We start from the raw sequence: 26623 nt of genomic DNA on the forward strand, positions 1-26623 counted from the left end.
CTCTGCCTCAGCTGCCTGCTGCCAATACTGGTGTTAGTCTATCATACAAAAGGGAAGATACTCTGTGGGAGGGAATCTACAGGCAGAAAACAGAAAATCTCCCTGGAAGACAGTAAATTTTCTAACAGTGAAAGAACCACAAAAGGTCTAAAAATGACATTTGACAAGCAGAGCTTACAGTGTTCCCTCACTTGGGATGAGAACAGAGCCCGGAAGAGCTTACACTGAAATTGCCAACTCACTAAGGATTGCTTTGGGCAGCAAGCTTGATGTGGTGCAGAACCAGTGTCAATCTGCCCAAACTGCTTCCAAGAAAGCCTGGCACTCTGTGTCACCATACCTGAGCCAGCTCCTTAACGCGCTTCTCCAGGGGTGCAGGCAGGCCTTCAGGGAGGGAAGAGGGCTGCCTGAATTCCTGGTCCAGTCCCACCCCAAGGGAATCACTTTCATCATCCATATCACGGAAGGGGCTTCCTTCTGGAGACTCACTGAGCAGATGCTCCAAGTCCAAATCAGTCAGCGAGTCCATGGCAGTAGCTGCCTGGAGCAAGTCATTGTCAGAAGTGGAGCCAAAGAGAGACAGCAAGGGGTCAGAAGTACCCTCCAATTCCCGAAGGCCCTGAGCTTCTGCTGATGAAACTGCTACCGGTTTATGGTCTTCGTCCCTCTTTCTCTGAGCCTCTTTCTCCTTCTGAAATTTCTTTAGCATCTCTTTAACGCTCAAAGCCCCAGAATATTTCTTTTTTTTCTTTTCCTTACTGGCATTGAGGGCTGTGAAGCTGCAAGTAAGGGGGAAATTGGTTACTAATGTTGCAGTACACCTCAGAAGGGAAATTCACAGAGGGACTTCACCCTTGCTCCCAACGCAATGGTCTCCAGGAACCTCAGTCACAAGTCCACCCTGTTATTCTTCCTCCCTCCTCTTGGCACATGGATCTCCTTCTTGCTGGGACCAAAACTTGAGATTTAATACAGGTTAGCAAAACTGTGTCACAAAGTGCTTGCTACATATCCAATGGGTTTTTAAAAACCACTGCCAGGCTGAAATAAAAGGTCGCAAAAAGGGACTGAGCAAGAAAAGTATTTAAAGGGAGAAAGCAAGAACAGCAGAGAGCAGCAGCAACTTGAAGGGCAGCTGGGGTGAGACTAGTGAGGCAAAAGAAAGCAGGACCAGAGAAGACAAAGGGAAAGAGAAGAGACAGGAGAACTAGGGCAGAGGAGGAGTGCCCAAGAGAACAAGAAACAGCAGTAATCATATAGTGACAGAAATAGCCAACACTGACGGTGGGACAGAGAGAACTCTGCATGTCTGATAACAGAGATGTGAGAGCACTGACTATGCCTACTATAGCACTGTGGGAGGCGTGAGGGGGAACAGCAGACCAGGCCCTGCTGTCTCCTTTGAAGCTGAGAGAAGGAGGGCAAGTCAGCTCCTAGGTGTCCTGCCCTAACAGTACAGATTTTACCCCGGAAAGAAGCTGCTGCCTCTCACCCGGCTTTGGAAAACTTGGACTTTTTCGATTTCTTCTCCTTGTCATAAGTGTCCTCTTTCTTCTTTTTCTTTATCTTCTCACCACCTTCCTTCAACTTCCGCTTCTGAGAATTAAAGACAAGGCACAGTTACACAGCTCCCTCATTCAGGGAGCAAGTGCACAACACAGCACTGGCCTTGCTCCACCCAGGGCACATCCTAAGAGCTGTCCTATTTACTTCATGAACAAAAGCTTTCAGATCAGTCCTGGACCACAGACCTGTGGTAGGTCAACACAGCATTGCCACTGACAGTGTCTCCTGGAAGCACCTAGGACTGAGACAATAGTGGCTATTGTGTAGCCAGAAACCATTCTAGTAAAATGAGCTGTATGTGGGCACTGTCTCTCATTTTAAACACATAGGCTATAATAGATAGATTTCAAAATAAACTGATCTTAAGGCTAACTTGTTTTCATTGGGGTGAGAGCCCTGGGAACTGAAGACTTTTCTGTGTCCACAGAAAAGACACAGCATTACTGGTGCAAACTTCCCTCACGTCACACCTTTCACTACCCTCATCCCCACCCTGAAACAACCTCAAAAAAAGAAATCCCTGCCAAGCCTGCTGGGACTCACGGCATCTTGCACGGCACAGGTGTGAGAGGTAACTGTCAACTTTGGCACAGCTCATGCTTTTCCACCAATCTCCTAAGCTATCCTTAAACAGTACTATTCTGGCAAGTCACCCACTGATCTCACAAGATTTATAAAAAAGCACTTTTGAAATCCAAAAGCGAGCAACGTTCTAACCTTTGGAGATTTTTTCTTCTTTTCTTTAATAAAGTCATCCTCAGATTCTGATGCTTGTCTAAACTGCAGGGTTCCCGAGTTAATGTAAAATCCTCCATACTTTGTAGTCAAAGAAGCAGGAACAAGCTCATCATACTGAAAGGCAAAAAACAAACAGTCAGCTCCAAGTGCTGGTACTATAGTCCAAAGATACAGAGCAGATGTTTTTCTGTCACATTTCAGACCACATGCCTACACATGCTTCTGGTCAGTCATGAAAGTCTGAGCTAGGAGTTGTTTTGGGCAGATCTGGTATCCTTTCCAGTAAGGAAACTAAGGCCAACCCCAAGAGTGCCACTTCCTCTCTATTGGCACAGGTCCTTCCTCATGGTAAGGTCAGGACCACTCTGTGCCATCCCCTAGCTTCTGGGCCATCACTAGTAGGAGCAAGGGTGTGGTAGTTCCTATATGGCATTTTCATTAAGTACTTACCGCCTCAGAGTTATCGATGAAGGAATCAGATTCATCATAACCATACCCCATATCAATTAAGTCCTGTATTCGGTCTTTTCTACGTTTCTTCCCACCCTAAAATTTTAAACAGATCAAATGCTTTTTTTTTTTTTTTGGTAATTGTGCCGAGAACATTTAACATGAAATCTACCCTCCTAACAAATTTTTAAGTCTAAGGTCACAAGCTTTTTTAAAAATACACAGAATTGTTGCCTTGAATTTCATCAGCTATTGACTAAAGGTTGTAAAGCACTGGAACATTCACACTCACACCTCCCCTAAAATCTCCTTCCCTAAAGACTTTTGTGGTTCACTAGACCAGTGTGGTTCACTAGATTGAGCATTGTTCGCAAAGCAAAAGGTCACTGGTTAGATTCCTGGTCTGGGCATATGTCTGGGTTGCAGGCCCAGTCCACGGTTGGGGCACGTGCAAGAGGCAACTGACTGATCTTTCTCTCACATGTTGATGTTTCTCTCCTTCTCTTTCTCCTTCCCTTCCCCTACCTCTAAAAATTAATGAAATCTTTTGAAAAAACATCTAAAATAGGACAGATTTACATCTGTATAAAATGGCCTAAGACAGAAGAATGAACTAATTGATCTCATATGTCTTTTATCAAGATATTTATTCTAATGATAAATTCTAGGAGTAAAAGGTCCTTCTTGTTTATTTGTCCATTTAGCTGCACACATTAGTCCCGCTGCATGCATTTTCTATACCTTCACGCATTTCTTTAATAACTACATTCCATTCTCTCCAAGCTCTACACTTATTTCCACATCAATGTTAATTAGATGATATTCCACTAAAGGAATGCGGAAACATCTAGAAACCTTTCCCACCCAATGAGGTTGTTTTGTCGCCCGAAGAGAAATCTTACATATTTTTCTTCAAATTTCCGGGCAAGGGCCTCCACTTTGTGCTTTTCCTTTTCTTCATCATTAAAAGGATCTGAGAGATCTTTCTTCTGTAAAAAGACCATTCCACAACAAGAGTTACAAAAAGTCCCCACTATGTATTCATAGTACATCCACTGACCACTTAACACCTATAAACTGTGTAATAAAAATAGCTGTTTTTCAGAAAAGACAAGGTAGAAAACATGCTACCTTCCCATCAGTGCTTACCTTAGTTGTTTAAGAAAATTTTCCACTCAGGTAACTCAACAAAACTAACTTAAATGCCTACAACCGCCCACCAAAGAACCATGCCCTATAGAGCTCCAGATATAGCAAAGGTCCTTTAGTCAGGGATGCTCAACCTGTATAGACGTATGTTTCAATATAGTTGGTTTCTTTTGTTGCCCTAAAAATTATTTTATGTACTTAAAAACTTAATTCTAAGAAGGGGTTCACTTCCAAAGCAGTTCATGGCTCAAAAGGGTTAAGAACCCACTGAATATAGCACAAATTCTTAAGAGTTATTCTGCCTTATTGGTCAGAAAAGTGGTATGAATTTGCTTTTCTCTCAACTCTATGGAAAATCAAACCCAGGTTCATGGCAGTCCCTTTCCTTGGGCACCTATCTTGAAGGATCAGTAATCTCTTTCCTCCCAATCTAAATACTGCAAATATTTTCATGCAGTTTTCCAAAGATTCCATAAACTTACTCTTGCATTTTTCTCATCAATTTTCCACAGTTAAACCTTTAGCTTCTTTGGCAAGGAATCTTAATTTTAATAATAAAAAACATCCATACTAAATACCTTAAGACTTCAGAGTAGGCCAAAAACACTAAAGATTAGATCCCACCTCTTATCTCTGCCTACTTAAATCCCACTCACCCATAAAGAATGTTAAATAATTTAGGTTATATATGTAGAGTGAAATATTACAGAACATACATATAGTGAATGTTCTACAAATGGATGGTCTTTAAAACATGTGCTTATTGGTATCTTCTAATTTTTCTACAATGATCACATATTATTTAAGGGGTTCAAAAATTTTTAAGAAATCCCACCCATGTGGATAAGTGTTAGATTCATTGTGTACTCCTCAATGCCTTGCAAACAAGTCATCCAATAATTGCTATTTCCTGAACATATGAAGGTCCAGCTCTGTGCAGACACAGCATTTAGGATGTAAGCTTTCCTCTGTCCAAGACCCCCAGGGCCTGTATTTGTACCAGATTTAAACAAGTACCACACTGTGACTCCTGTTACCTGTGTTGGTATAATTCTCTTAAAACACCTATAAGATTGCAAGTTCCTCTGAGGCTGGGACAGCAGCTTTTCCACCTTATATAGTCCTCAGAATCTAGCACAGTGTCTTCACGTGATAAGAAATATATGCTAAATGAATAAATACATGAATGTCAGATCACACTGTCCTCTGAGACTACAGAATAGACACAATGATTCAGGAATATTCAATCTGAAGGCAAGAGCTGAATCCCCTGAAACTGAACCCGGTGTTCTCTGTGTATGCTCCATGCATTTTTCTGCAATGGAAAAGAACATCTAGAACCCCCAAAAAGATGAAACTGAAGCACAGGAGTTAATTTCAGGTCACCTATTGATCTGGGTTTAAGCCCATAAAAGGTAGCTTAATTAATCCATGCTACTTCCTCTTCCTCTCAAAGAAGGGGATACTATTCCTACTTCAAAAAAGGGATTGCCAATGAATTTGAAATTACTATTTTTCATCTGCCCACTGGCCCTCATACGATAAGCTGACCCTTGGCACAGACTCAATTGGCTTCCATTCAGCAAATCAGAACTTAATTAAAGAAACATATTTTTACATGAGCAAAGAAAACTGGACAATCCTTCTAACCAAAGGTACTCACCCCAAACAGCACAACCATGAATTAGACTGAAGGAGCACTGGCCACTGCGGCACTGTGGTGGAAACTGCACCAACATCATCTCAGACACTGTGTAAACCAGGTACTAATCTAATCCTAAATTGCCTAAAGCCACTCTAGAGAACAAAATGCTGCAGTGTGGGATCCAACTAACCAACCTACCTCACAGCCTCACACAGGGCAGAAGCATACAGTTAGGTGTTTATAAATGCTATTCACCTAGCTCCTGCTCATACTGTATGATTCCATCTATATAAAATACAAAAACTGGCAAAACTGACCTAAGCTGTTGGAAATCAGGGCAGTCGTTACCCTTGAGGGCAGGGTAGTATTTTGGGAAGGCAGGAGGAGGGTTTCTGGTATCCTGGAAAATGTTGTATTTTGAGATCTAGGTACAGGTTACATGGATATATTGTTTGTGGAAATCCAATAAACCAGCCATTTATCATGTGTGTACTTTTCTTTAGTGCATAACTGAACTAAAAAGTTTATAGAATTTTTTATAATTTTAATGAATTGCCAAAACATTTGGTAACATTTGAAACTGGGTGACAGGCACATAGGGCTTATTATACTATTCTCTCTACTCTGTGTTTGAGAAATTACATACTAAAAAGTTTGAGAAGTTCCACACTAAAAGTAAAAACAAATCTGCTAGAAAAATAAATAGATCATTTAAAAAATAGTTGAGAAATCAAACAGATTCTCAAAAGCCCTAGAGGCTACAACCCAATTCTGTCCCCTCCCCACACCCAAAATAAGTAAAACAAGAAAAAAACTTAGAAAAATAGGTTTCTATCCCTCCAGGTAAAGTAACTATCCAGTATATTAATGTGTTGAGAAAAGATAATAGTATGAGAATAGTAAGAGAATTGTATGTGTCTTTTCTCACCTGCCCCTGCATGAAGCAGAGAATCCCTTGGACAAGAAGTATGTCCAGCATGAAATCCAGCACCAGAACATTCAAGGACGGTCACATTTACATACATGTGATATTTACAGGCTTTGCATGAAAAAAATTTCTTTTATTTACATTAATTAGTCATAATTCAAATTAGCGTTGGATGTGCCTTACATTTTCTCTAGCATAAATCAGGAGAACGATTCTGGAAAGAATTCTATCCTTTCGTGCCCAGGAGCAAAACCAGCAAACCAGTGCTTGCTTTGGGATAGGTGCCGTGATCTTGGGGCAGCCACAGCCTCCCTGGTCTTGCTTTCACCTTCTGAAAGTCCCACTTGCACATGCTACCCTGAGCATTAGATCTGCAGAGTGAGTCTGGGGCCTCTAGAGGGGTACCTTGTCTCCAGGTTGAAGGCCTTTCACTTTCCCTCGTATGTTCTTCACAAGCTCTGGGTAGAAGAATTCTGGGCAACGTTTATGGTCTGGCTCGAAGAGGGTGAGTGTAATCCGCACAGCTGCTGCAGCCGGTTCAGAGTCCTGATGCTGCTCTGCTCCCCCAACCTCCTCTTTCCGGGACTTCTTCAAAAACACAGGATTCAGAGAACCTGGGAGAGAGGTGAACTGGACCCTGTGGGGCTCCGACATGGCTACCAAAAAGTCTTAGCGGATGTCACTGCATGGCTTCTGTTAACACTGAAAAGAAGGGCCAGGTCAAACCAAGATTTTTCCTGTTCAGTTATACGGATTTAAGTTTAAAAGAATTTCATTGTCAACAAGAATCCACTGTTCAATTTATCTTAATTACCATTTATTGCTTTTTTCTGTTTAAATAATATTCATCTTAAATATAAAATTTTTCATATATATATATATGAAAAGCACCCAAATCCTATCCTTCAGAGATCATCTGTTTAGCATATTTTCCTTCCAGTCTTTTTTCTATGCGTATTCACTAGATCTTTGAAATGAGAGAACCCATGCTAAAAAAGCCTTAAAGAATCCTCAAAATTTCACAGAACCCTAACAAATAGTTTTTTTTTTTATTTAATTTATCCAACACCTTTTTTTTTCCTGGCTAAGAAGAAAACATCTTTTGTAAGAACCCTTTATTTTAATCACCAAAAATTCACTTTTATTTGGAGACACTCTTTTTTTTTTTTGGGGTAGATTTTTTTAAAGATTTTTTAATACTATTTTCATTTTGAGAGAGAGGGGAAGGGAGGGAAAAAGAGAGGGAGAGAAACAATAATCAGCTGCCTCTCGCATGCCCCCAACCAGGGACCTGGCCCACAATGCAGGCATGTGCCCTGCCCAGTAACCAAACAGGCGACCACCTTTTGGGTTGCAGTCTGGTGTTCAACCCACTGAGCCATACCAGCCAGGGCTAGAGTCATTCTTCACAATGACAAAGTTTTCATCAGCTCAGAGTAATGCCTTTTCTTGAATAAGTAAAAAAACCAGTGTCTCAAGAGTCATGTGCCTAGGCTCACTTCCTAAGACACTAGCCTCTCACCACTCAGAGTCCGGTCTTGGCAAAGTGCCAAATTACCACATGTCAAAGAACATCAAAGTTCCTGGGAAATGGTCAGAGTACATTGTGAACCCCAGAATTCCAAGGGTTTACAGAATATAAATATGCAAATACACCACACACTCACATATATATTTTGTGCTTCGTGTATAATTTGTGTCCTGTGTTTTTAAAACTCACATTCAAATGTGAACTTCTTACCACATCCACGTGGATAGTCTCTGCAGCCTTGTTTGTATAGGAAAAATAATAAAAGCAATCTAAACCTGAATGTCCAGCCTTAAGGAAATAGTTGAAAAAGTTAAAGTCTTATTGATTTGTAAGGGCTTTTAATATATTATAGATATGTAACATGTATTATATAGTACCGGTCATGTATCTTACACTTTTCCTTCACTGTTATATACTGTTTAATTCTGCTTAGAGTGAAAGAAATTTAAACTTTTATTCTCACCAGAGGATATATTCATTGATATGAGAGAGAGAGACAGACAGACAGACAGACAGAAGTGGGGGGTGGGGGGAGAGAAAGAGAGAAACACTGTGCAACCACCTCCTGCATATACCCCAAACCAGGAATCGAACCTGCAACCTAGGTATGTGCCCTCACCAGGAATCAAACCAACAACCTCTCAGTGTACAGGATGACATTCCAACTAATTGAGCCACCGCTCCAGGACAAGAAAATTAAACTTTTTATGCAGTTAAAGCTAGGCTCTTTTCCCTAATGGTTTCTCCCATTTCTTTTGTGCCTAGAATGTCCTTCTCCAACCAAGAATTCTTATATAAGACTTTACCTATCCAATCTTTCACAAATATAATTTTCACATTGAGCTCTTTAACCCAAGTTGAATTTACCATGCTATAAGGTAAAAGATGAGTCTCTACCTTGGTTTCTTCCCAGCATCAATCCCTAATCCTTCTTTTCCCTGGTGATCTGGCAAATATCATATACAACATCTTAGATATCTTAAGGACTACTTCTGAAATCCATCCTGTTACTTTGATCTAGTATCTAGAAATTCCTTAGCAAGTACCATACTGTTCTGAGAAACTCTATGGTATATTTTTACTGCTTGAATTTAAAATTCATTTTTATTATTTTTCTTTTAAAAGTAAAACTTCACCTATTCCAGACTGTTTATTATTTAAGACCAATTTTAGAATCATTTTAACAAGTCCCCCCAAAAAGCTCACTGCATTTTGATTGTAAATCATAAATATGAATTTAGGAAGATTTACATATATTATATCCATATATGTATATGGATACTTGCATAGTATATGCAATATTCATTATTTCTATTATGACCATAAAATTGTGATCTACAAAATCAGACAAGGACGTAAAATATCTAAAAATAGTTAATATAATTCTAATCAGACAACAAACTGATTAGCAGCAAAACATGGTAGCACAAAAGACCATCATGCACTAAGATGTTGAAAGAAATTTCTCTAAAAAAACCTTTCAAGGCCCCCAGGACATTTGTGATACACTGAGTTGTGAAAATAAATTTAAGCTGAAGGTTGAAGGTTAAAAGTCCCCCACTGATAACAGCAGGCAAAGTCTCACTATAAGAAGATATTCCGCAAGTTAATTGATAGGATGCAGGAAGGTCATCCTAGAAGTGGCAACTAATTTTTAAAAATGTAACCTTATCCTGACCCAAAGTTTAGACATTGTAACTTCGGTCTACCTAGATGGTTAAACTGCTTCTCTTAGTTACTTAAGTGACTTTGCAGGCCTAAGAAAATGGTAAAACTGCTTCTCTTAGTTACTTAAATGACTTTGCAGGCATGAGAAGTTATAGATATGAGAATAAAATAAATCAAACCTATAACATATTAACATTTAGAATTTACATTTTTATAATCATGATTTTGCTTGTTACTAAGTCATTTAAAATATTTAAGTCAGAAATTAATTTGAAATCCTTAAGAAAATATAACTAAATTTGAAAGTGTACATTTAAAAAGACCTTACATTTATACATTTATTTGACTTAAAGACTTAAGTCCTTGGCAAGATTCTACTACTATGTTTATTAGTTTTCACTGTTTTAGGAGTCTGAAATATTTGAGAGAACAAGTATATAAAACTTTAAAATACTGCTTAAAACATTTAAGGAAATTTAACTTTGTAAAAAGAGCTCATTGTTTAGGTAAATTTAATCTGTTATACTAGTGCCTTAATTGAAGCTTTGCAGATGAAGTATTTTGGATTTTATATAAACATATTTAGATTTGTAATAAAACAAGATTTATCAGTAAAATGCATAGTCTTAAGAAAAGCTAAGTAATTAAACACAAGCATACCTCGGAGATATTGAGGGTTCAGTTCCAGACTACCACAGTACAGCGAGCCATAATCTTTTTGCTGGTGGAGGGTCTTGCCTTCAATTTGTAAAAAATGCAACATCTATGAAGGGCAATAAAGTGAAGGGCGGTAAAACAAGATATGCTTGTACTCACCTCTACTGCGTTAAACCTTATTCTAAGTAAAAGCACAGTACTCTACAAAAAAAATTCGATCTTAAAAATCCTCAACTGATGTTATCCAAAAAATGATAGCCTCCTTTTTTTTTTATCTCAGGTTATTCCTAGTAATGATGTATTTTTTCGCTATACATCCTCATAATCCTTCTATTTTCAAACTGGTTACTCGTGAAATATAGAAAAACTGATTTTTTCTGGCTGATTTTTTAATTTGTCTCTTTATTGAACTCACTTATTTTAATGGCTTTCCCCTTTATTCCAAAACAGGCTATCTATTCAGTAGTACATAGAAATGAGAATTTTGTCTTCTTTCTGAAAAATTGTTTACTTTTGTTTCATGTCTTATTGCATTGGCTAGAACATCCAAGATAATATTAAACAATATATTCTTTGCCATGTTCCCGACTCTAACAGGAATGCCCCAAGGCCCAGTGTGATGTTAAATTAAAATTCTTATTTTTTATCAAGTCATTAAAATATCCTTCATTTCCCCCCAAATTAAGAGTTTTAAAATTGGAAACGTGTTAAATTTTATGAAATTATTTCATGAAATTATAAATATCCTTCAAGTTATCGGTCTTTTTTAAAAAAACCACAGTAATTGGCAGATCCTGTAACTGACAGTACTTTGGGGAAACTGAACTACAAAGAAAAACCAGGCTGTATACAAGCCAGTTCGCTAAAAACTCCGCTTACACCAAAGTCTCCGTATATTAAAAAAATCGCCTACGGGAGATACATGTGAACCCGCCACCTTTGCAAGCAAAAGGCGACCCAAGAAAAGTCCGATTCTAAGTTATGTCAACACTTGAGTTAGAATCTTTGGAGTATGCAACTGGGAATGGTACCTTTAGAAAATTTTATTTTCTATCTGGAATTGACGTTTGGGCTGTCGCTGTGCTGCACAGTTCCTAGTTTCCCATTCAACGGTTTAAGTTTTTACGTAATGAAACTGCGCCTAGCAAATGCCTTGCTGCTGTCACAACAACCTGCTCCTAACTTCTCCCGCGTTGTCAAACTACAACGCGGCTTACGTGACAGCCCAGTCCCGACAAAGATACGCACCTTTGTCCCCGACACAACGCAGGCTATGGCCCCACGGGCCGCGTTCGTCCCCCCGCGACCGTCCTCATGCCGGCCCGGGAGCCCGGGTTGCGGCGCTGCTAGCGGCCGGTCCCCGAGCCATGCCTCCCGGCGGGCGGCCGCCCTGAACCGCGGCCCATGGCCGGGTTCCGGAGCGCCCAGGGGAGCCTCGCTGGCCGTACCGCCTGACGGCCCAGGAGGAAGTGAAGAGACGCCGGCTCCAAGTCGGTCTAACAACTCTAGACTTCGGGGCTGGAGCACGGACGCCCCGGGAGAACTTGCAGCGCAGCCGAGAGCTCCGGGTCCGAGCCGCTCCCCGAACGCAGCAGTTAGCGCGCTCCGCAGAATCGGGACGCCCCCCAGGCGTGGCCACGTAGAGCCGGCCGGGCGCGGAAGCCCGGGCGCGGATGGAGGCTGGTTTCCAGGCCGCGCCGAGGTCCGTCAGGGCAGCTGCAGCGTGGCGACGCAGGCAGCCCCGGGGCCCGCAAGGGACTAACGGACGTAACGGAAACGCCAAGGTAAAGGGGGCTAGAGGCCAGGGTCCGGGGGCGGGACGGGGCGAGCCGAAGGGCCGGCTCCCTTGCGCGCTCAACCTGCAGCTCAGTAGTCGTTGTCGTCGCCGCTGCCGCCGCTGCCGCCGCCGCCTCCGCCTCAGATCGAGGGTGCTTCGTTGTCACGAGCAAAGGGAGGGGGAAGGAGCCCGGAATCTCGGGGCTCCGGCGCGGGGAGACCCGGGCGCCCTGGTCACGTGCCTCTCTCCCGGCCAATAAGTCCCGGCGGGCGCGATAACGTCAGAGCAGCGGCTAGGCGGCTGACAGCCGGTCCCCGTCACGTGGCCGAGTGCACTCCAATGGGCGGTGCCAGAGCGACCTAAGGTTCCCGGCGGCCCGTGCGTCGGTGGTGGTTGGGTGGTAAGATGGCGGCTGTGAGTCTGCGGCTCGGTGATTTGGTGTGGTGAGTTCGGGCGGCTGGGGCCAAGCGAGGTTCTTTGGGGAACTCCTCCCTTAGGCGCGGAGTTCGCGGCCAGCCCGGGAGCTGCCTTTCTGTGCGCTCCAGGCTGCAAAGAGAGCGAGATGAGGTGCCTACGCTGGGAACGACACCGGGCGGAAGGGGCAGCCTTGCTTGGAGGGACTGAGTCCGAGGGTGGCTGTGATGGGCCCCTCTCTGATCCGTGAGGCCGCCGGGTGGAGAGCTATGCTCCAGGCTCGGCGCCGGCAGCTATTGTGAAGGGCGTCCCCGGCGTCGGCCGCGGACGCCTGTTCCTCTGGATCTTGCTGGGGTTCCCAGGAAAGCGGGAGAGCCGTGGAGCCCGCGGAGCCTTCTCGCCTTGGAAAGCCCGTTAAAACCCGCGCGTTACGAGGAAACTGACCTGTGCGGGCGCCTCGGCAGCGGGTATCGAAGCCGGACTGATGGCGCTGCCCGGTGAAGAAATGGAGGGGACACTTTTCCTTCAGGCTTGGCAATGACCAGTGCTTCCTTGGATACCTCTCGTAGTCTGCTTCTGTGTCCCCGACAACCGCCAGAACCAAGATCGACTGTCGCCGCCTCCTTCGAGCTGCGTAGCTTGTTTCTTGACCCAAAGGAAGGCTTCCATTAGTATTTGGCAAAGCTGGCAGGTCTCGCGGTGAATTAAAACAGACTGTAAGGGGAAGTCTATGTTTACAGAGCAAACTGGCCCCCACCCCCATCAGGGGGAGGCTCTGGACAAGTGATTCTTGGTGGTTTTGTTGTATCCCTTGGTACCAGAAGAATGTACATACCTTATGCACATGCATGTACAATTTTGCATTCCATTTATGAGGGCTTTGGGCTTGTTGGGTCCATCCATGGAAGCCAGATTACGAACTCCTGTTTGCCAGCTTTTGTTGTGGTACTTGAGGGTGCAGATGGAGATTAAGGGAAGGGGGGGTTGCATATTAAGTAGTTTAAAGGAGGTGGACAGTCTTTCCCAGAGCAAATGCTGACTCTCTGTGTCTTCTCTAGGGGGAAACTCGGCCGGTATCCTCCTTGGCCAGGAAAGGTGAGTGTCATGCTACTAAACTGAAGGAAGACATCTGAAGTTGGGTTTGAAGAAGTGAAGAATGTAAGATGCATTCCCCTCAGTTTCTAGCATTGAATTAAACTATGCCTATTTAAATAATGCTCAGGATTTTTTCTCTAATATCAGTTTGTTTAGAAAGGGCAATATAACATAAGCCAAGTCATTTAATCTGCAATAATTGCTTATTTCTTGAGTCAGAGATGGTTTCGGTGAAGTATTTTCTGCCTGGAAATCAATTCTAATTTGAATTTAGCTTTATACTTAAATCTAACAAAAGGAGAAGAAAACAAATTCTCCAGAAATAGAGAAATCTAAATGTAGGTTAGTGAAAAGTCAAAGTATTTTTGTCCCAACTCAGTTTAAATCTTTCCATGTTACCATATGTGCTGCTCCAGTGTGTCTTTGCAGAAGTTGGCATTTCAGATTTTGCATGAGGCGATCCATCATAGCTTTCCAAATGTTCTGTTTTTATATTCTTGCTAGGAGCCCAAGAATATAAAGATGTATCTTTACACTATTTCTTTGCAGTATGGCATTTTCAGTGCCTTAGTTGTCTTTCAATGTCACTATAACATGTCTGAACTCTTCCACATTAAAGTATTTTTAAAAGTGCACCTTTTAAATCACCTTTGCACTTCTTCAGTGATTACAGGGTCACTTTAGGGGAGAATGATGTTGGTCTTACCTTTTTTTTTAAAATAGGGCCATTTCAATAAAATTGTATCTACCGAACACTGTGCTACATGTTAGATGTAGGGAAATTCTGTAGAAACGTGCCAAGTCTAGATATATACTAGGCCCTGCATTTTTATTTTAAGACATTCCTTCATTTTTCTCTTACCAACTCCGAGTCGTAGAAGAAACCTGTTCTTTCTATTTTATTTCCCAGATTGTTAATCCACCCAAGGATTTGAAAAAACCACGTGGAAAGAAATGCTTCTTTGTGAAGTTTTTTGGAACAGAGGATCAGTGAGTAGTGCTCACCAAGAGTTTCACTTTCCCTTTGTTTAGGCATTGCCCTGAGTCTGAGCTGCTTTGAGAATATTCTAGGGACCCTAGTTCAGTCTTATTATAGTCTACAAGGATGGTAAATCATTCTGGCCTCATACCTCAATAAAAGTAGTTCTTGCAGAAATTGTCCTGGGCTAATAACAATGTCATTGAGCTGAGAACTGGGGCTCACCACCTTCTAAATACAGTAATCTCATTGAGATAGTTTCTCACATCTCTTTACCCAGTTCCATAGGCAGTTCCTTTTATAAAGCCCACATTTGGTTCTCTTTTAATGGCTGTTTATCACTGTGGATCATGCATGAGTTATACAGTGCAAATTAAAATATTATTTATCTTAATGAAAATAATTTTTTAATCTTTTTTTATAAGACTAATTGATTCACTCTAAAAATGTAACAGTAAAGCTTTTTAACCAGACTTTAGAGTTGAAATCAAAACCATTAATTTGTGATTCTTTGATAGGTCACATAAATAATCACAGTGAGGGGAAGAATGTGTATTTGTTTGAGTAATTTAACTTTCTCATCACTACATCAAGTTGATTATCTGGGTCTAGCTAGGTTTGATTTCTTTAAGTAGTTGTATTTCTGTATATGATTCTTACAGGAAAATATCATTTTGAGTTAGGAAAATGTGGCTTTTTTATGATTTAATACCAATGATTAAGATACACATTCCTAATCTACAACCATACCACCCTGAACACACCCAATCTTGTCTAAAATAGACATTCCTAAAAAGCAATGTATTGATGTAGGAAAATCTCGTACAAACAGTGTTCTTCATTCACTCAGGAGTTTGTGTCACCATGTTTACTCATCCTGGTTTAGAGTTTGCCTGGCATCATACAGATACACCGATATACCCAGCCCCAGTTCTCTGTTACAGACATATTTAACAAACTTTTAATAGCAATATTTCAAAGGGGTCACTCCTGGAGCTGTGATAGTCAGAGACACTCTGGAAAACGGAATGTCCTGGTGTGCCATGGATTTCACTAGAAAAATTGTCCTGATGCGTAAAACAAGTACTTATTGTACAACGGTACTCCATATTGCTTGACATGGAAGAGAACTTGGCCAGGGAAGCAAGTGTTGTGGTACCCATCTCCCAGGAACTCGGGACAAAGCCATAAACATTCAAGACAGGATTAAAGGGAATGTGAGAGAGACAGACACAGACTCTGCCCAAGAGAGAGTCTGTGTTTGAAAGGAAAGGCACCTGAAAGTAGGAGGTTCCTAAGGATGTCAGCATGTCTGCTCTTTTGACCAAAAAGTCTTTGAACACCAAAACAATACGTTGTTTCACCTTTTTCTTTTTTTTTTTGTTTTTACATCCACCTTTATTAAAAACTATACTGTGCATTTCCAGGAGTACTGTGTGTACAGTTCTGACCATGCTCCCAAAGGAATGTGGTAGAGGAACTAGTCAAAATTGGAAAGGGGGACAAAGTCAGACAAAAGAGTAGGAGTCTTTAATGTGAAAAAAGCAAAGACTGGAAAAAAAAACAACGCAATCCACATTGATCAAATAATAAATGGCCTTAAGGAGGTAAACACTGACTTGCTCATTAGCCCCCAAACATCTCAACAAGCCGCACTGTGAGTATAACAAATGTTGTGTGGCTATGTTTAGGACATGTATAAGGGTTACAGTGTAAATGTTTAAGAGGTAGTTTAGATAGGGAATTCAAGTGGACTCTTTAGGGATGAGAACTACTTTGTGAAGGACAAAGCCATAAGTGGTTCAAGAAGAAGCTGGAGTCTACCTCACCTTTAATTCTTTTTTAAAAGACATATTTCTATTTATTTTTAGAGAGTGGGGAAGGGAGGGAGAAAGAGGGAGCAAAACATCAAAGTGTGAGAAAGACATCAATTGGTTGCCTTTTACATGCCCCCAACTGGGGACCTGGCCCACAACCCAGGCAGGCGCCCTGACCGGAAATCAAACTGGTGGCCTTTTGTTTCACAAGCTGGCATTCAGTCCACTGAGCCACACCTGTCAGGGCTCACCTTTAATATTTGATGTGCTCTCAGCGCATCCTAGAGTAGAAGCTTCTCTGGTGGTGATTGGGCCCTGACCTCAGTGGACAGGGTCTGACCCAGAGGGGCTCTTTCTGGACTCCTGAAGAATGTAAGATTCAGTACAGGTGTTCACTTTCAAAACTGACATGCTACTTATGGAGAAAATACATAGAGATAGGGTTTTTATAGTAGGAAGGACCTTTATTAAAGAGTAGAAATAGTAGCTCCTTAAGATAAATGACTTTGCCCTGGCTGGTGTGGCTCAGTGGATTGAGTGCAGGCCTGCGAACCAAAAGGTCACCAGTTATGATTCCCAGTAAGGGCACATGCCTGGGTTGCAGATCAGATCCCTGGTTAGGGATGTATGAGAGGTAACAGGTTGATGTATCTCTCATACATCAATGTCTCTCTCCTGTTTCTCCCTTCCCCTCTCTAAAAATAAGCAAATAAAATCTTCTCTTTTTTTAAGATAAATGATTTAATTCTTTTAGAAACCTGAGCTTAGAGTTTAAAAGTTGGGTCAGTGACTATGGGCGACAGAATGGAGTTCATTTAGTTTGTGGGTGCTTAAAACCAACAGAAACAGGCCTGACTGGCCTAGCCAGGTGGCTCAGTTGGTTGGGGCCTCGTCCCACACACCAAAAAAGGTTGCAGGTTCGATCCCTGGTTGGGGCTTGTGCAGGAGGCAACCCATTGATCTCTCTCTCTTCCCCCCAGCCCTCCCTCCCTCTCTCAAGTCAGTAAACATATCCTCAGGTGAGGATTGAAAATAAAATAATAAAAACTACCAGAAACAAACCAGTTCAGAGAATACTGTGGGCAAATAATGATAGATGGAGAAACAGAGGCACAGGGTATTTGTGGGTTTTAAGTCATAAGATGTCAGCCTGAGGTACTTTTACATCAAGATGATAGTAGGTGGGCAGGCTAGGTGTGAGGTGTTCGAATGAGTACTAAACTAACTTTTAGAAAAATCTGTGGCTCATAACATAACAAATTGGAACCATCTGAGCATCCCTTTTTCTTTTCACCTGGCAATTGATTGACCCACATTCCCCACAACTGACACCATGTAATAGTTGGAGAAATGAGCCAAGTGGATAGTGAGGGCCACTGCTCTGAGCTTTTGGACTGAGCCAGCATATGCTTCTGCCAGGGATGGACAGTAGCTATCTAGCACTGAGTAGATTCTCCTCTCCCAGTGCCAGCAGCACCAGGTGACGTCTTTGGTGGTGGAGGCAGTGGACTCCAGGAGTGGATATCATGCACCGGAATTACAGAAATTGGCACAAAAAGAAGCAGCTGGCTGCGTTGGTGTAGACAGCAGCTTGAAAGCCTCATCCAGCATTTGGGAATGTTCTCAAGTTTTGGGAACAAAATCTATATCTTATCTGCAAGTCTCTGTTAATGTCTGTATGATAATCATTGCTTGAAATTAACTGAGGAATTCTAAATTATTTCTTTGTGGTTTCTTGGTTGTTGCGTCTTTTTGAGTTGTGTTTTTTGGGTGTCTCGATTCCTGAATGGCTTAGACTTGGACCTCTAACACCCCAGTAATCCTTAGCCTTTTCCAATGGTTTGGGGTGGGGACGCTTAGAAGTTATTACTAAGTACTACTTACTGATTCCATATGGGGAAGTGAACCCACATTTTCTGACCCTGTTCTTGTCCTCACCTTTGGATTATACTTGCATGAGTTCTCTTTCTCCTGCCCAGATTGTTGTGTTTGTGTGAAGTCCGAGACACATATGTGAGGGTGTTTGAGATTATTCATAGACTGGCATCTTTAATATGATAGCTGCATGGTATGATTTTAATTTAAGGGGAGAGCAGGTTAGATATTATGGAAGTTTCTGAAAATGTGAAGTTTTTAAATACATTTTTAGTGAAGTGTATAATCTGAGGTTGGCTAAGTGAAAAGTTTATATTCACAAATGAAAAGACTTTGTAGGAGGTACATCAGAATACCAGGGTAAGTTAGCTGCTTTTGACCATACTACACAGGTACAGATAAACCGCTACCCACCTGAGCCAACCTTATAAACAAGGAAGTAATGGGGAAAACCCTCTGGGCAGTCAGAGTAATCCTTGTTCTACAGCAGAGGTCTTTACTGTTGATTTGATGTTTTTTAAAGATAATACATGTTTATAGTTCCCCCTGAAAAACTCAAGCTATAAACTATGAAAGGGTTCCATTCATCTCTGTCCCTCAGCCACCCAGTTCCCTGCCCACTGTTATCCAGTGTTTTTTAGGGCGTAGCCCTCTAGAGATAGTATGTGTATGATCAAGAAGTTACCTGTTCCTTTTTCCTCGTTTTTACTCAAGTGGTGACACACTACACACACTGCTCTGCATCTTGCTTTTTTTCCCTCTTAGCCATATATCTTAAGGGACCTTCCATTTCATACTTCATAATGACCTCACTGATTGTTAGTTACTTTGGTTTCAGGCGTTTACTTCTACAGACAATGTGCAATTGACTTTTTTGTACATAAAAGCAAAGGCACTACTTCAGACACAACTTGAGTAAGCTTGATTTTTCTGACTTCCCAGCCTACAGCAAGTTGGGCAGAAAAGGTCCATCTCTGTGTAGGCATTGGGAGAATGACATGAGGGAAATCACAGATTACAACTATATCAAGAAAAACAGTCACTAAAAAAATATACCAACGGCAGCAACCACAAAAAGCTACTAAAGCCTTACAAGATTTAACTCTTACAAGAGTCACCCCGAATGTTCTCAGAAGGCATCATTTACCCCGTAATTATTTATTGAGCACCATTTGCATGCCAGCCCTGCCTGATGAGCCTCAGTGAATAGGAGAGTGGTGCATTATTGAAGCTTCTGCTAAAAAGCATACCATCTTTAAGGAGACAGGGTTTTGCAGTACTATAGTTATTAGAGGAAAAAATTCTATTTAGACAGCCAAAGGGATTTCAGCTTGGTTTGCTTTTGAGAAGGAATTCTGGGGCTTTGGAGGGCTGGCTTTTTAATTACTGGATTTTTAAAAAATTGATTTTAAAGGGATAGAGTACATGAGAGAAACACCTATTTTTTGTTCCACTTATTTATGCACTCATTGGTTGCTTCTTGTATATACCCTGACCAGGATCGAACCCACAACCTTGGTGTATCAGGAAGACACTAACCAACTGAGCTACATGGCCAAGGCTATTTTGTTTTTCTGATGTAATAGAATTCTCCAACAACAGGTTGATTAGACTAACATTTCTTGCATTTATTCTTCTGAAGTCATATTATTGTTTTAAGTTCATTTAGCAAACCGTTTTTAGTTTTCAAAGATTATCATAGAGGAAAATTTCATTTTAGTCTATCAAATGCCAGTCTTCAAGTTGAATGGAATTTTTATTGTTTTCCTGGCAGAAATCAATAAAATGCTTCAGTGAAAACATGGGCATGTATTTATTTGTGTTTCCTGCACAGATGTCCCTCTACTAAGTGGCTGGGAGGTAGAGTAGGGGTTTGGATTCTTACAGTGTTTTGTCCCAGTTCAAGGGCTCCATGGTCTCTTACTGAGCTTGTACTAGTACAAGCTTGTACACCTTCTGATGTGAAGTCCAGAAAAGGAAGAGACCTGTCTTGATGGCTGTGTTTCTTTAAGCTTCATTACTGATACTTGTGTCATATTCTAGCCACCAGTTAGTGTGACAGCTTAACTTGCTTTTCAGGGCGCATCTGGCTTTGTATCTGATTGCTCTGATGGTCTGTCCTTAGAAACACTATATATGCAAGGAAAGGCAAGAGGGTCAGTTCAGTGGTGTGCTTGCCAGACAATGTGGGGTTGAAATTTAATTCCAGTTTGCCTCTCTATAGATTGGACCAGTTGGCTCTGTAGTGTCAAATTTCAAACTTCAAAATTAATTTGTCATGAAAAAAGTACCTGCTTACACCATCCAGTGGAAGCTCTATGCAGTGAGAGCAGTGTCTGAGTGCCCATTTGTCCTCCCTTCTGTCTAGCTTTGTTTACTGTTGGATAACCTGCTTAGTCCTGGTTTGCTCTCACATTGGCAGGCTGATGGCCCTGGGCTGTTGTGTTTGTTCAGACCCATTGTCACTCAAAGGACAGGTGTCTGTTGGTAGCTCTGTTTTTATGTACAGAGGTTAGCACTTTGACTGTTATCATTGGATATTCTCCAACTTTCTCTGACAGAAAGAACCCTAAATTAGTGCGATAGCCCTGTTGCTATATCCTTAACCTGACCCACATTTTCAGAAGGTTATACTATGAAACCTGTGAGTGTTAACAGGATAAGTCATATAAATTGTTACCCTGTCAAGCCTATAAAATTCTCTCCTTTGTACTGGGAAACTGAATGTCATATAGGGAAACCTCAGAAAGTCAGCTGGGACAGATTTGTTCAGATAAGTATAGTGGGTCAGATATTCCAGAGTTGGCAGTTGAGGGCTTTTTTCATTTTCATGTGTTGTGTACTGGTGTTAGGAATTACAAATGAAATATTAGAAAATATGTTTTTCTACCTGTAATCGCAAGCAGAATCTTGTTTTTAACGGCCTCCTTTTGTGACTGCTGCCCTCATTCCAAGCCATGTGTCACATGTTTTATGTGGTCTAGTAGCTATGGATACAGTCATTTATAAGCAAATATCGGCTCTACAGCTGCAAATATCTGTAAGAGCAGACAGTTTTAGTTGTTGCATTTCTTTAGCCCTCATAGCATCCCTGATTGAGTTGATTGACAGGTTATCAATCAATATGGTTTAGGTTGTTGCTGGGCAGCAGTGCTTCCAGGTGCCCTGATTTCCTGGGATCCGTGTGTAGCCGTCTGTTCTGTGTGGTGAGAATGGGAGAGCACCTCCAGGTTTTCTCTGTGCTGAGCAAGTGGCATGGTGTGTGTGGTTCAGTATGAGAGGCTGGTGAATAGGAGTAGAAATAACCTGTGACATATTGATTTCGTTTGGAGGATATTCTGATTTTGCTTGTTGTTCTGCTTGGCTTGTTTGTTCCAAGAAAACATACTTTTAGGCTCAAGAGTTTGGGATGGTCAGTAGCATGTTTTGAAAAGCTGGCAGGCCTGTTTCAAAGTCCAATTAAAGCAAATGGACACTTGCATTGTGTTCTGCTGTGGTGAGGTCTTTGATACTTTTTGGCAGAGGAAGTGTGGATCATACCCTTTCTATGTGTGTTTTCTGCTAGTGCCTGGATCAAAGTGGAACAGCTAAAGCCATATCATGCGCATAAGGAGGAAATGATAAAGATTAACAAGGGAAAACGATTCCAGCAAGCTGTTGATGCTGTGGAAGAGTTCCTCAGGAGAGCCAAAGGGAAAGACCAGGTGAGAGACTCTATGATTCTTGATTTATGCCAATGCCAGACCAAATATTTTTGTATGGTAACTAACAGATTAAATATAACCTGTACTCAAAACTCTATTCTTATGAAATACCAGTAGAGAGAGAGCCAGTTCAGTTCTGAGGTATCAGCGTTTTGGTAATCAGCTTGAAACTCCGCGTGCTTGCAGCTAACCTTTCTGGAATAGATTGTTGCTCTTAGAAGAGTCACTCGGACCCAGGAGAAGTATCTGAGTACAGTGTAGGTCATTACTTCTTTTACAGGTCAGAGATTAGGAGCACAGCTTTTAGGATATATCCACTGCCTGGGTATAAATCCCACTTCTTAGCTTTGGGACTGTGGGCAAGTGACTTGACTTTGTTATTGTTTTCATTTTTAATCTGCTTCCCCAAATGTAATTGGGAATGACAGCAGAGCTTGTTTTATAGGGTAGTTGTGCAGATAATGTATGTAAAGTAGGGCATGGCTCATGTAAATGGTGGTGGTGATGGCAGCGGCTATTGTGGTTATCATTATTCTTATTAAACTTTCAGACATCATCCCACAATTCTGCTGATGACAAGAATCGGCGTAATTCCAGTGAGGAGAGAAGTAGGCCAAACTCAGGTGATGAAAAGCGCAAGCTTAGCCTGTCTGAAGGGAAGGTGAAGAAGAACATGGGAGAAGGAAAGAAGAGGGTGTCTTCAGGCTCGTCAGAGAGAGGCTCCAAGTCCCCTCTGAAAAGAGCTCAAGAGCAGAGTCCCCGGAAGCGGGGTCGGCCCCCAAAGGATGAGAAGGTTTGTTTTATATCTGCTGCTTCTGGGATTAGTGACTTCCTTTTGTATGCAGCACAGTTGAGCTCTACAGTATGCTTCAGTGCACTGAGAGAACATAGAGTCCTATGCTAAGTGCTGTCCCAAAGAGTCCTGGAGATGAAGGGAAGGACGCAGCCTGGATGCACAGGAGTTAAGTAAGAACACAAGACAGGAGAGGATCATGCATTCAACTAAATGCTTGAGTCAGGAGAATGGTCCACCTGGGCAGCATGCAAGGGCTGACACTGGAAAGGATTTAGCAAGAAAGAAGGGAAGGCATTCCAAAGGTGGAAGGCACAGCTCATGTGGGGCTTGATGTTAGTGTGGACATTGTCAGTACAGGGAGAGGACAGGAAGGAGAGCAGAGAGATAAAAGTAGGTTATCATTGGAATGTGGAGAGTGTTGAGGTCTGCTTAAGCAGTGTTGTATTGTCCTGAAGTCAGTAGGGTGCCATGAAGTTGTTTGAGCTGGGTGTAGAAGTGGCAGTGTGCTCCAAGCTGTGCGTTAGTAATCATGGAGGGTAGAGAAGAAAGGCTCAAAGCTAATTAGAATGTTAAACTCAGGTGTGTGTTCATAAGGAGCTATCCTAACAGGGTGGTAGCAGATATTGAAAGAAACTGAGAGGTAGTTCAGAGAAAGAGTTTATAAGATTTGGCAGCTGGTTATATTGGGGATGAATGGGAAAAGGGAAAGAGAGATTATTCAAGTTTGTACCTGGGGAAATGGTGATGACTTTCTTAAAGCAGAGGAGTCAGGCCCTGGCCAGGTACTAAGTTGGTTGGAGCATCATCCCCATATGACAGGGTTGCAGGTTCAATCCTCAGTCAGGGTGCATGCAGAAATCAGCCAATAGATGCATGAATGGGTAGAACAGTAAGTTGGTGTTTCTCTCTCTCTCTCTTCCTTCCTCTCTCTTTCTCTCTAAAACCAGTAAGTAAAATTAAAAAAAAAAAAAAAGGACAGAGGAGTCAGGAGGAGCTGCCTTATGAGGCAAAAAGACCAGTACTCTTGAATGTGATGCATTTGGGATGATGCCTAGACCACCAGGCAGACTTGGAATACCAGAACAGAAAAGTAAATGTGGGAAGCAAATACGTAGGAAGAATGTTGGATCCATGAGACTAAATGGGTTTTTAGTTTGGGAAATAAAGGAGGGAGATGAGTGAAGGGCAGGAGTCCACTTTGCAGTTAGTGTGCCTGTAGTTTAGGGTAAGAGGAGTCAGAAAAGCCAGCAAAATGAAATGAAGCAGAAATAGCATACCCCTCTCCTTCTTGTAAAGATTTTTATGAAGTCTTAGATGCCAAGGGAGGAGAATTTGAGATGTAGTTGGGTAGTCTGTCTAACACGGGAAATTGTGAGAGCAGGATCAAGGGGTAAGAAGCCAGATGGCTGGCAGAAACAGTTGGGTGATGAGGCTGTGATGAAATGCTAGACATCAGATTGAGATTTGCAAATTCAGGCACCAGCAAGACCAGACAGGTAATGGAAGTGAGTGGAGCCAACTAATGCAAGAAGAAATGGTTCAAGCAGGAGGTTCAATGGCTCTGCCCTGCCTCTGTGCTGAGAACATTAGATGGGCAGTGGCTGGTGGCCCTGGGGTGGGGCAAGGAGGGGGAGGAGTCATACTCTGTCCATGGAGTTCCAGCTAACTTTTGCCAGATTGTCTGGTTTTTCTCAAGAGAAGCTGGAAATACAGATTTTTATGTGAAATGTTCCAATTTTAAATGCCAGTAGCTAACTCAAAATTTTAAAACACTTATTCCAAAGGAACATCTCTTGGCTAGATCTAGCTTGTGGGCTGCCACTGTGTGACCTCTTTGTTAGAGGAGGCTTTTCATACTGTCAAATGATCTAAGATGAGAGTTACTGTAGTGGTGGGGACAGCCGTGGGTGACCACTAGCCAAAGGCAGCTGGTTTCGAAAACTGCCACTGCAGTGTGGGGAAAACTGTTCGGGAGGTATATGATCTCATTTGATCCAGTTCAATTTATTTCCAAGGATCCAGAGGAATCTGGGACATCAGGTTTTATACAGTTCTCCAAATTCATTTTGTCTGGTGTCTTAAGCCATGAATCTTGCCAGTTCCTCTGCTAGCCCTGGAGAGAAATTACTTCTTTTTGGATAAAGGGAAATATAAAGGAGAGGTTAGCAGGAGGGCCTTGAGTTTGAATCCATGACTTGCTACATTTGTGTGACCTTGACCAATCACCTTTGCCTTATTAGTTTTCTCGTCTGATCGTTGGGATAACAAAGATATCTACCTCTTAAGGTTTGTTGTGAGAATTCCTGTATAATGCCCTACCGTGTATAATACACACCCATGTTTTTGTATGCGTTATACATGGGATTATCATGCCCAGTATTGTACCCATGGTATGTAGTCATTATACCCATGTATAATGCACATCGTTATTTTTGCCTCAAAAATTTGGGCAAAAAAGTGCACGTTATACGTGGCAAAATACGGGTAAATGAGCAACACAAGCAAAGCATATAGGACAGTGTCTGTAGCACATTGCCTTAGGTATGTGATGAACGTGGTACCTTTATTCTTTCTCGGCAGTAGCCTGTTGTGCAGTGAAGGCACTGTTTTTGTGCAGTCCCAGAGACTGCTGCCAGGCTTACTGTGAGGGATTCCTTACAAGCTCCCAGTAAAAAGCAGTTTACCCTTTGGTCTGAATTATTAATGGAGGGGAGGGGATGTTAGGAGAGGAAAGAGCTTGGCTAGTGGTGCTGGGGAGACGACAGTTTCAGTTCAGAATGTTGATCTTAATTAAGCACCTTCAGGGATGTAGGGAATCTGCTTGGTTTTGGAATCATCTTATGATTTGATATATCCTGTGTTCTAAGAAATGTATGTGTGTTGCCATAGTAATTGTCATTTGGCTGGCAAGCTCTTCTCTGAAATAGCAGTAGCCTAGGCTGATAACTGGGCAAAGCCCCTAATGATTGCTGTTCTTTTCCTGTCCTGTGAGGATTAACAGAAAAGACTGACCTTGATGGTAGAGGTGTCAATTACATGCAGGCAGGCAGAGGCTGGGTTTATGTCTCCTTTGTCCAAGTCCCGAGCTGAGAACTACAACCCTAGGCACAAAGCACCCTGACACAATAGAACTGCCTGTCCTGTGGCTGTCCTAAAATCCAGACTAGTGCAGAGAGCACTGATTTGGGAGTCAAGACCTTTGGTTAGTGCTAGATGGAGAGCTGTGTTCTCTGCCTTACTCTCATTCTGTCATTTTGATCTTAGGGAAGTCACTAAAGCTGTGCTTCTCCTAGTTACAGGTGACTGTTTACATTTAAATTCAATACAATTTAAAATTCAGTGTCTCGGTCACACTAGGCACGTCTGTGGTGCTCCTTGGCGGACCTGTGACTAGTGGCTACAGTATTGGTGCAGATATAGAGCACATCCGTCAAGGCAGAAAGTTCCTTTTGGCAGTACTGCTCTAGGCCTTTCCCCAGACCCCTATATTCAACAAATGTTTTTTGAGCATCTCCACCACAGTCCAGATGTCTAGAGATAAAACAGCATGAAAGATAGACAAGGCCCTAGTTATGTCCATTTTTTAATAAATATTAAATACCAACTGTGTGCCAAGAGTGGTTTCCAGTGTGGGATATAAAGTAAACAAAATTGGCAAAGTTCTTAGATTCATAGAACTTACTTATAATAACATAGATCCTGAAGCCAAATTCCCTGGGTTTAAATTTTATCTACCACACTCATTATAGCTCTGTGACCTTAGGCAAGGTTACTTAAGCCCTCTGTGTCTGTTTTCTCCTCTGTAAAATGGAGATGATAATAGTTCTATTTCAT

General features: G+C 41.9%; 2 protein-coding genes across 8 annotated transcripts in view; one reads left to right on the forward strand and one right to left on the reverse strand.

Moving 5' to 3' along the window:
- The window catches only part of UBN1 (ubinuclein 1), a 57342-nt gene extending 45632 nt beyond the window's left edge, over positions 1-11710 (reverse strand). For 2 of the 5 annotated variants that reach the window (XM_045820599.1, XM_045820597.1), the window contains exons 1-8: positions 11581-11710; positions 10336-10438; positions 6882-7090; positions 3657-3743; positions 2755-2850; positions 2284-2418; positions 1493-1596; positions 341-779 (exon numbers count right to left, since the gene is read on the reverse strand). In XM_045820599.1, the coding sequence (XP_045676555.1) occupies positions 341-779; positions 1493-1596; positions 2284-2418; positions 2755-2850; positions 3657-3743; positions 6882-7090; positions 10336-10438 (1173 nt within the window). In that variant the 5' untranslated portion in view covers positions 11581-11710. Of the gene's footprint in view, positions 1-340; positions 780-1492; positions 1597-2283; positions 2419-2754; positions 2851-3656; positions 3744-6881; positions 7179-10335; positions 10439-11580 lie in introns of all 5 variants that reach the window. The other 3 variants (XM_045820601.1, XM_045820598.1, XM_045820600.1) reach the window with 2 other exon arrangements.
- Positions 11711-11989: 279 nt separating this feature from the next.
- Positions 11990-26623, forward strand: part of GLYR1 (glyoxylate reductase 1 homolog) — a 35770-nt gene continuing 21136 nt past the window's right edge. For 2 of the 3 annotated variants that reach the window (XM_045820602.1, XM_045820603.1), the window contains exons 1-5: positions 12435-12552; positions 13582-13618; positions 14529-14608; positions 21855-21993; positions 22544-22786. In XM_045820602.1, coding sequence (XP_045676558.1) covers positions 12515-12552; positions 13582-13618; positions 14529-14608; positions 21855-21993; positions 22544-22786 — 537 coding nt within the window. In that variant the 5' untranslated portion in view covers positions 12435-12514. Of the gene's footprint in view, positions 12117-12434; positions 12553-13581; positions 13619-14528; positions 14609-21854; positions 21994-22543; positions 22787-26623 lie in introns of those variants that run through there. The other variant, XM_045820605.1, reaches the window with a different exon arrangement.

The sequence above is a fragment of the Phyllostomus hastatus genome, unplaced genomic scaffold (genome assembly GCF_019186645.2).
Source record: "Phyllostomus hastatus isolate PE091 unplaced genomic scaffold, TTU_PhHast_1.1 phas_scaffold_442, whole genome shotgun sequence".
Classification (NCBI taxonomy): Eukaryota; Metazoa; Chordata; class Mammalia; order Chiroptera; family Phyllostomidae; genus Phyllostomus; species Phyllostomus hastatus.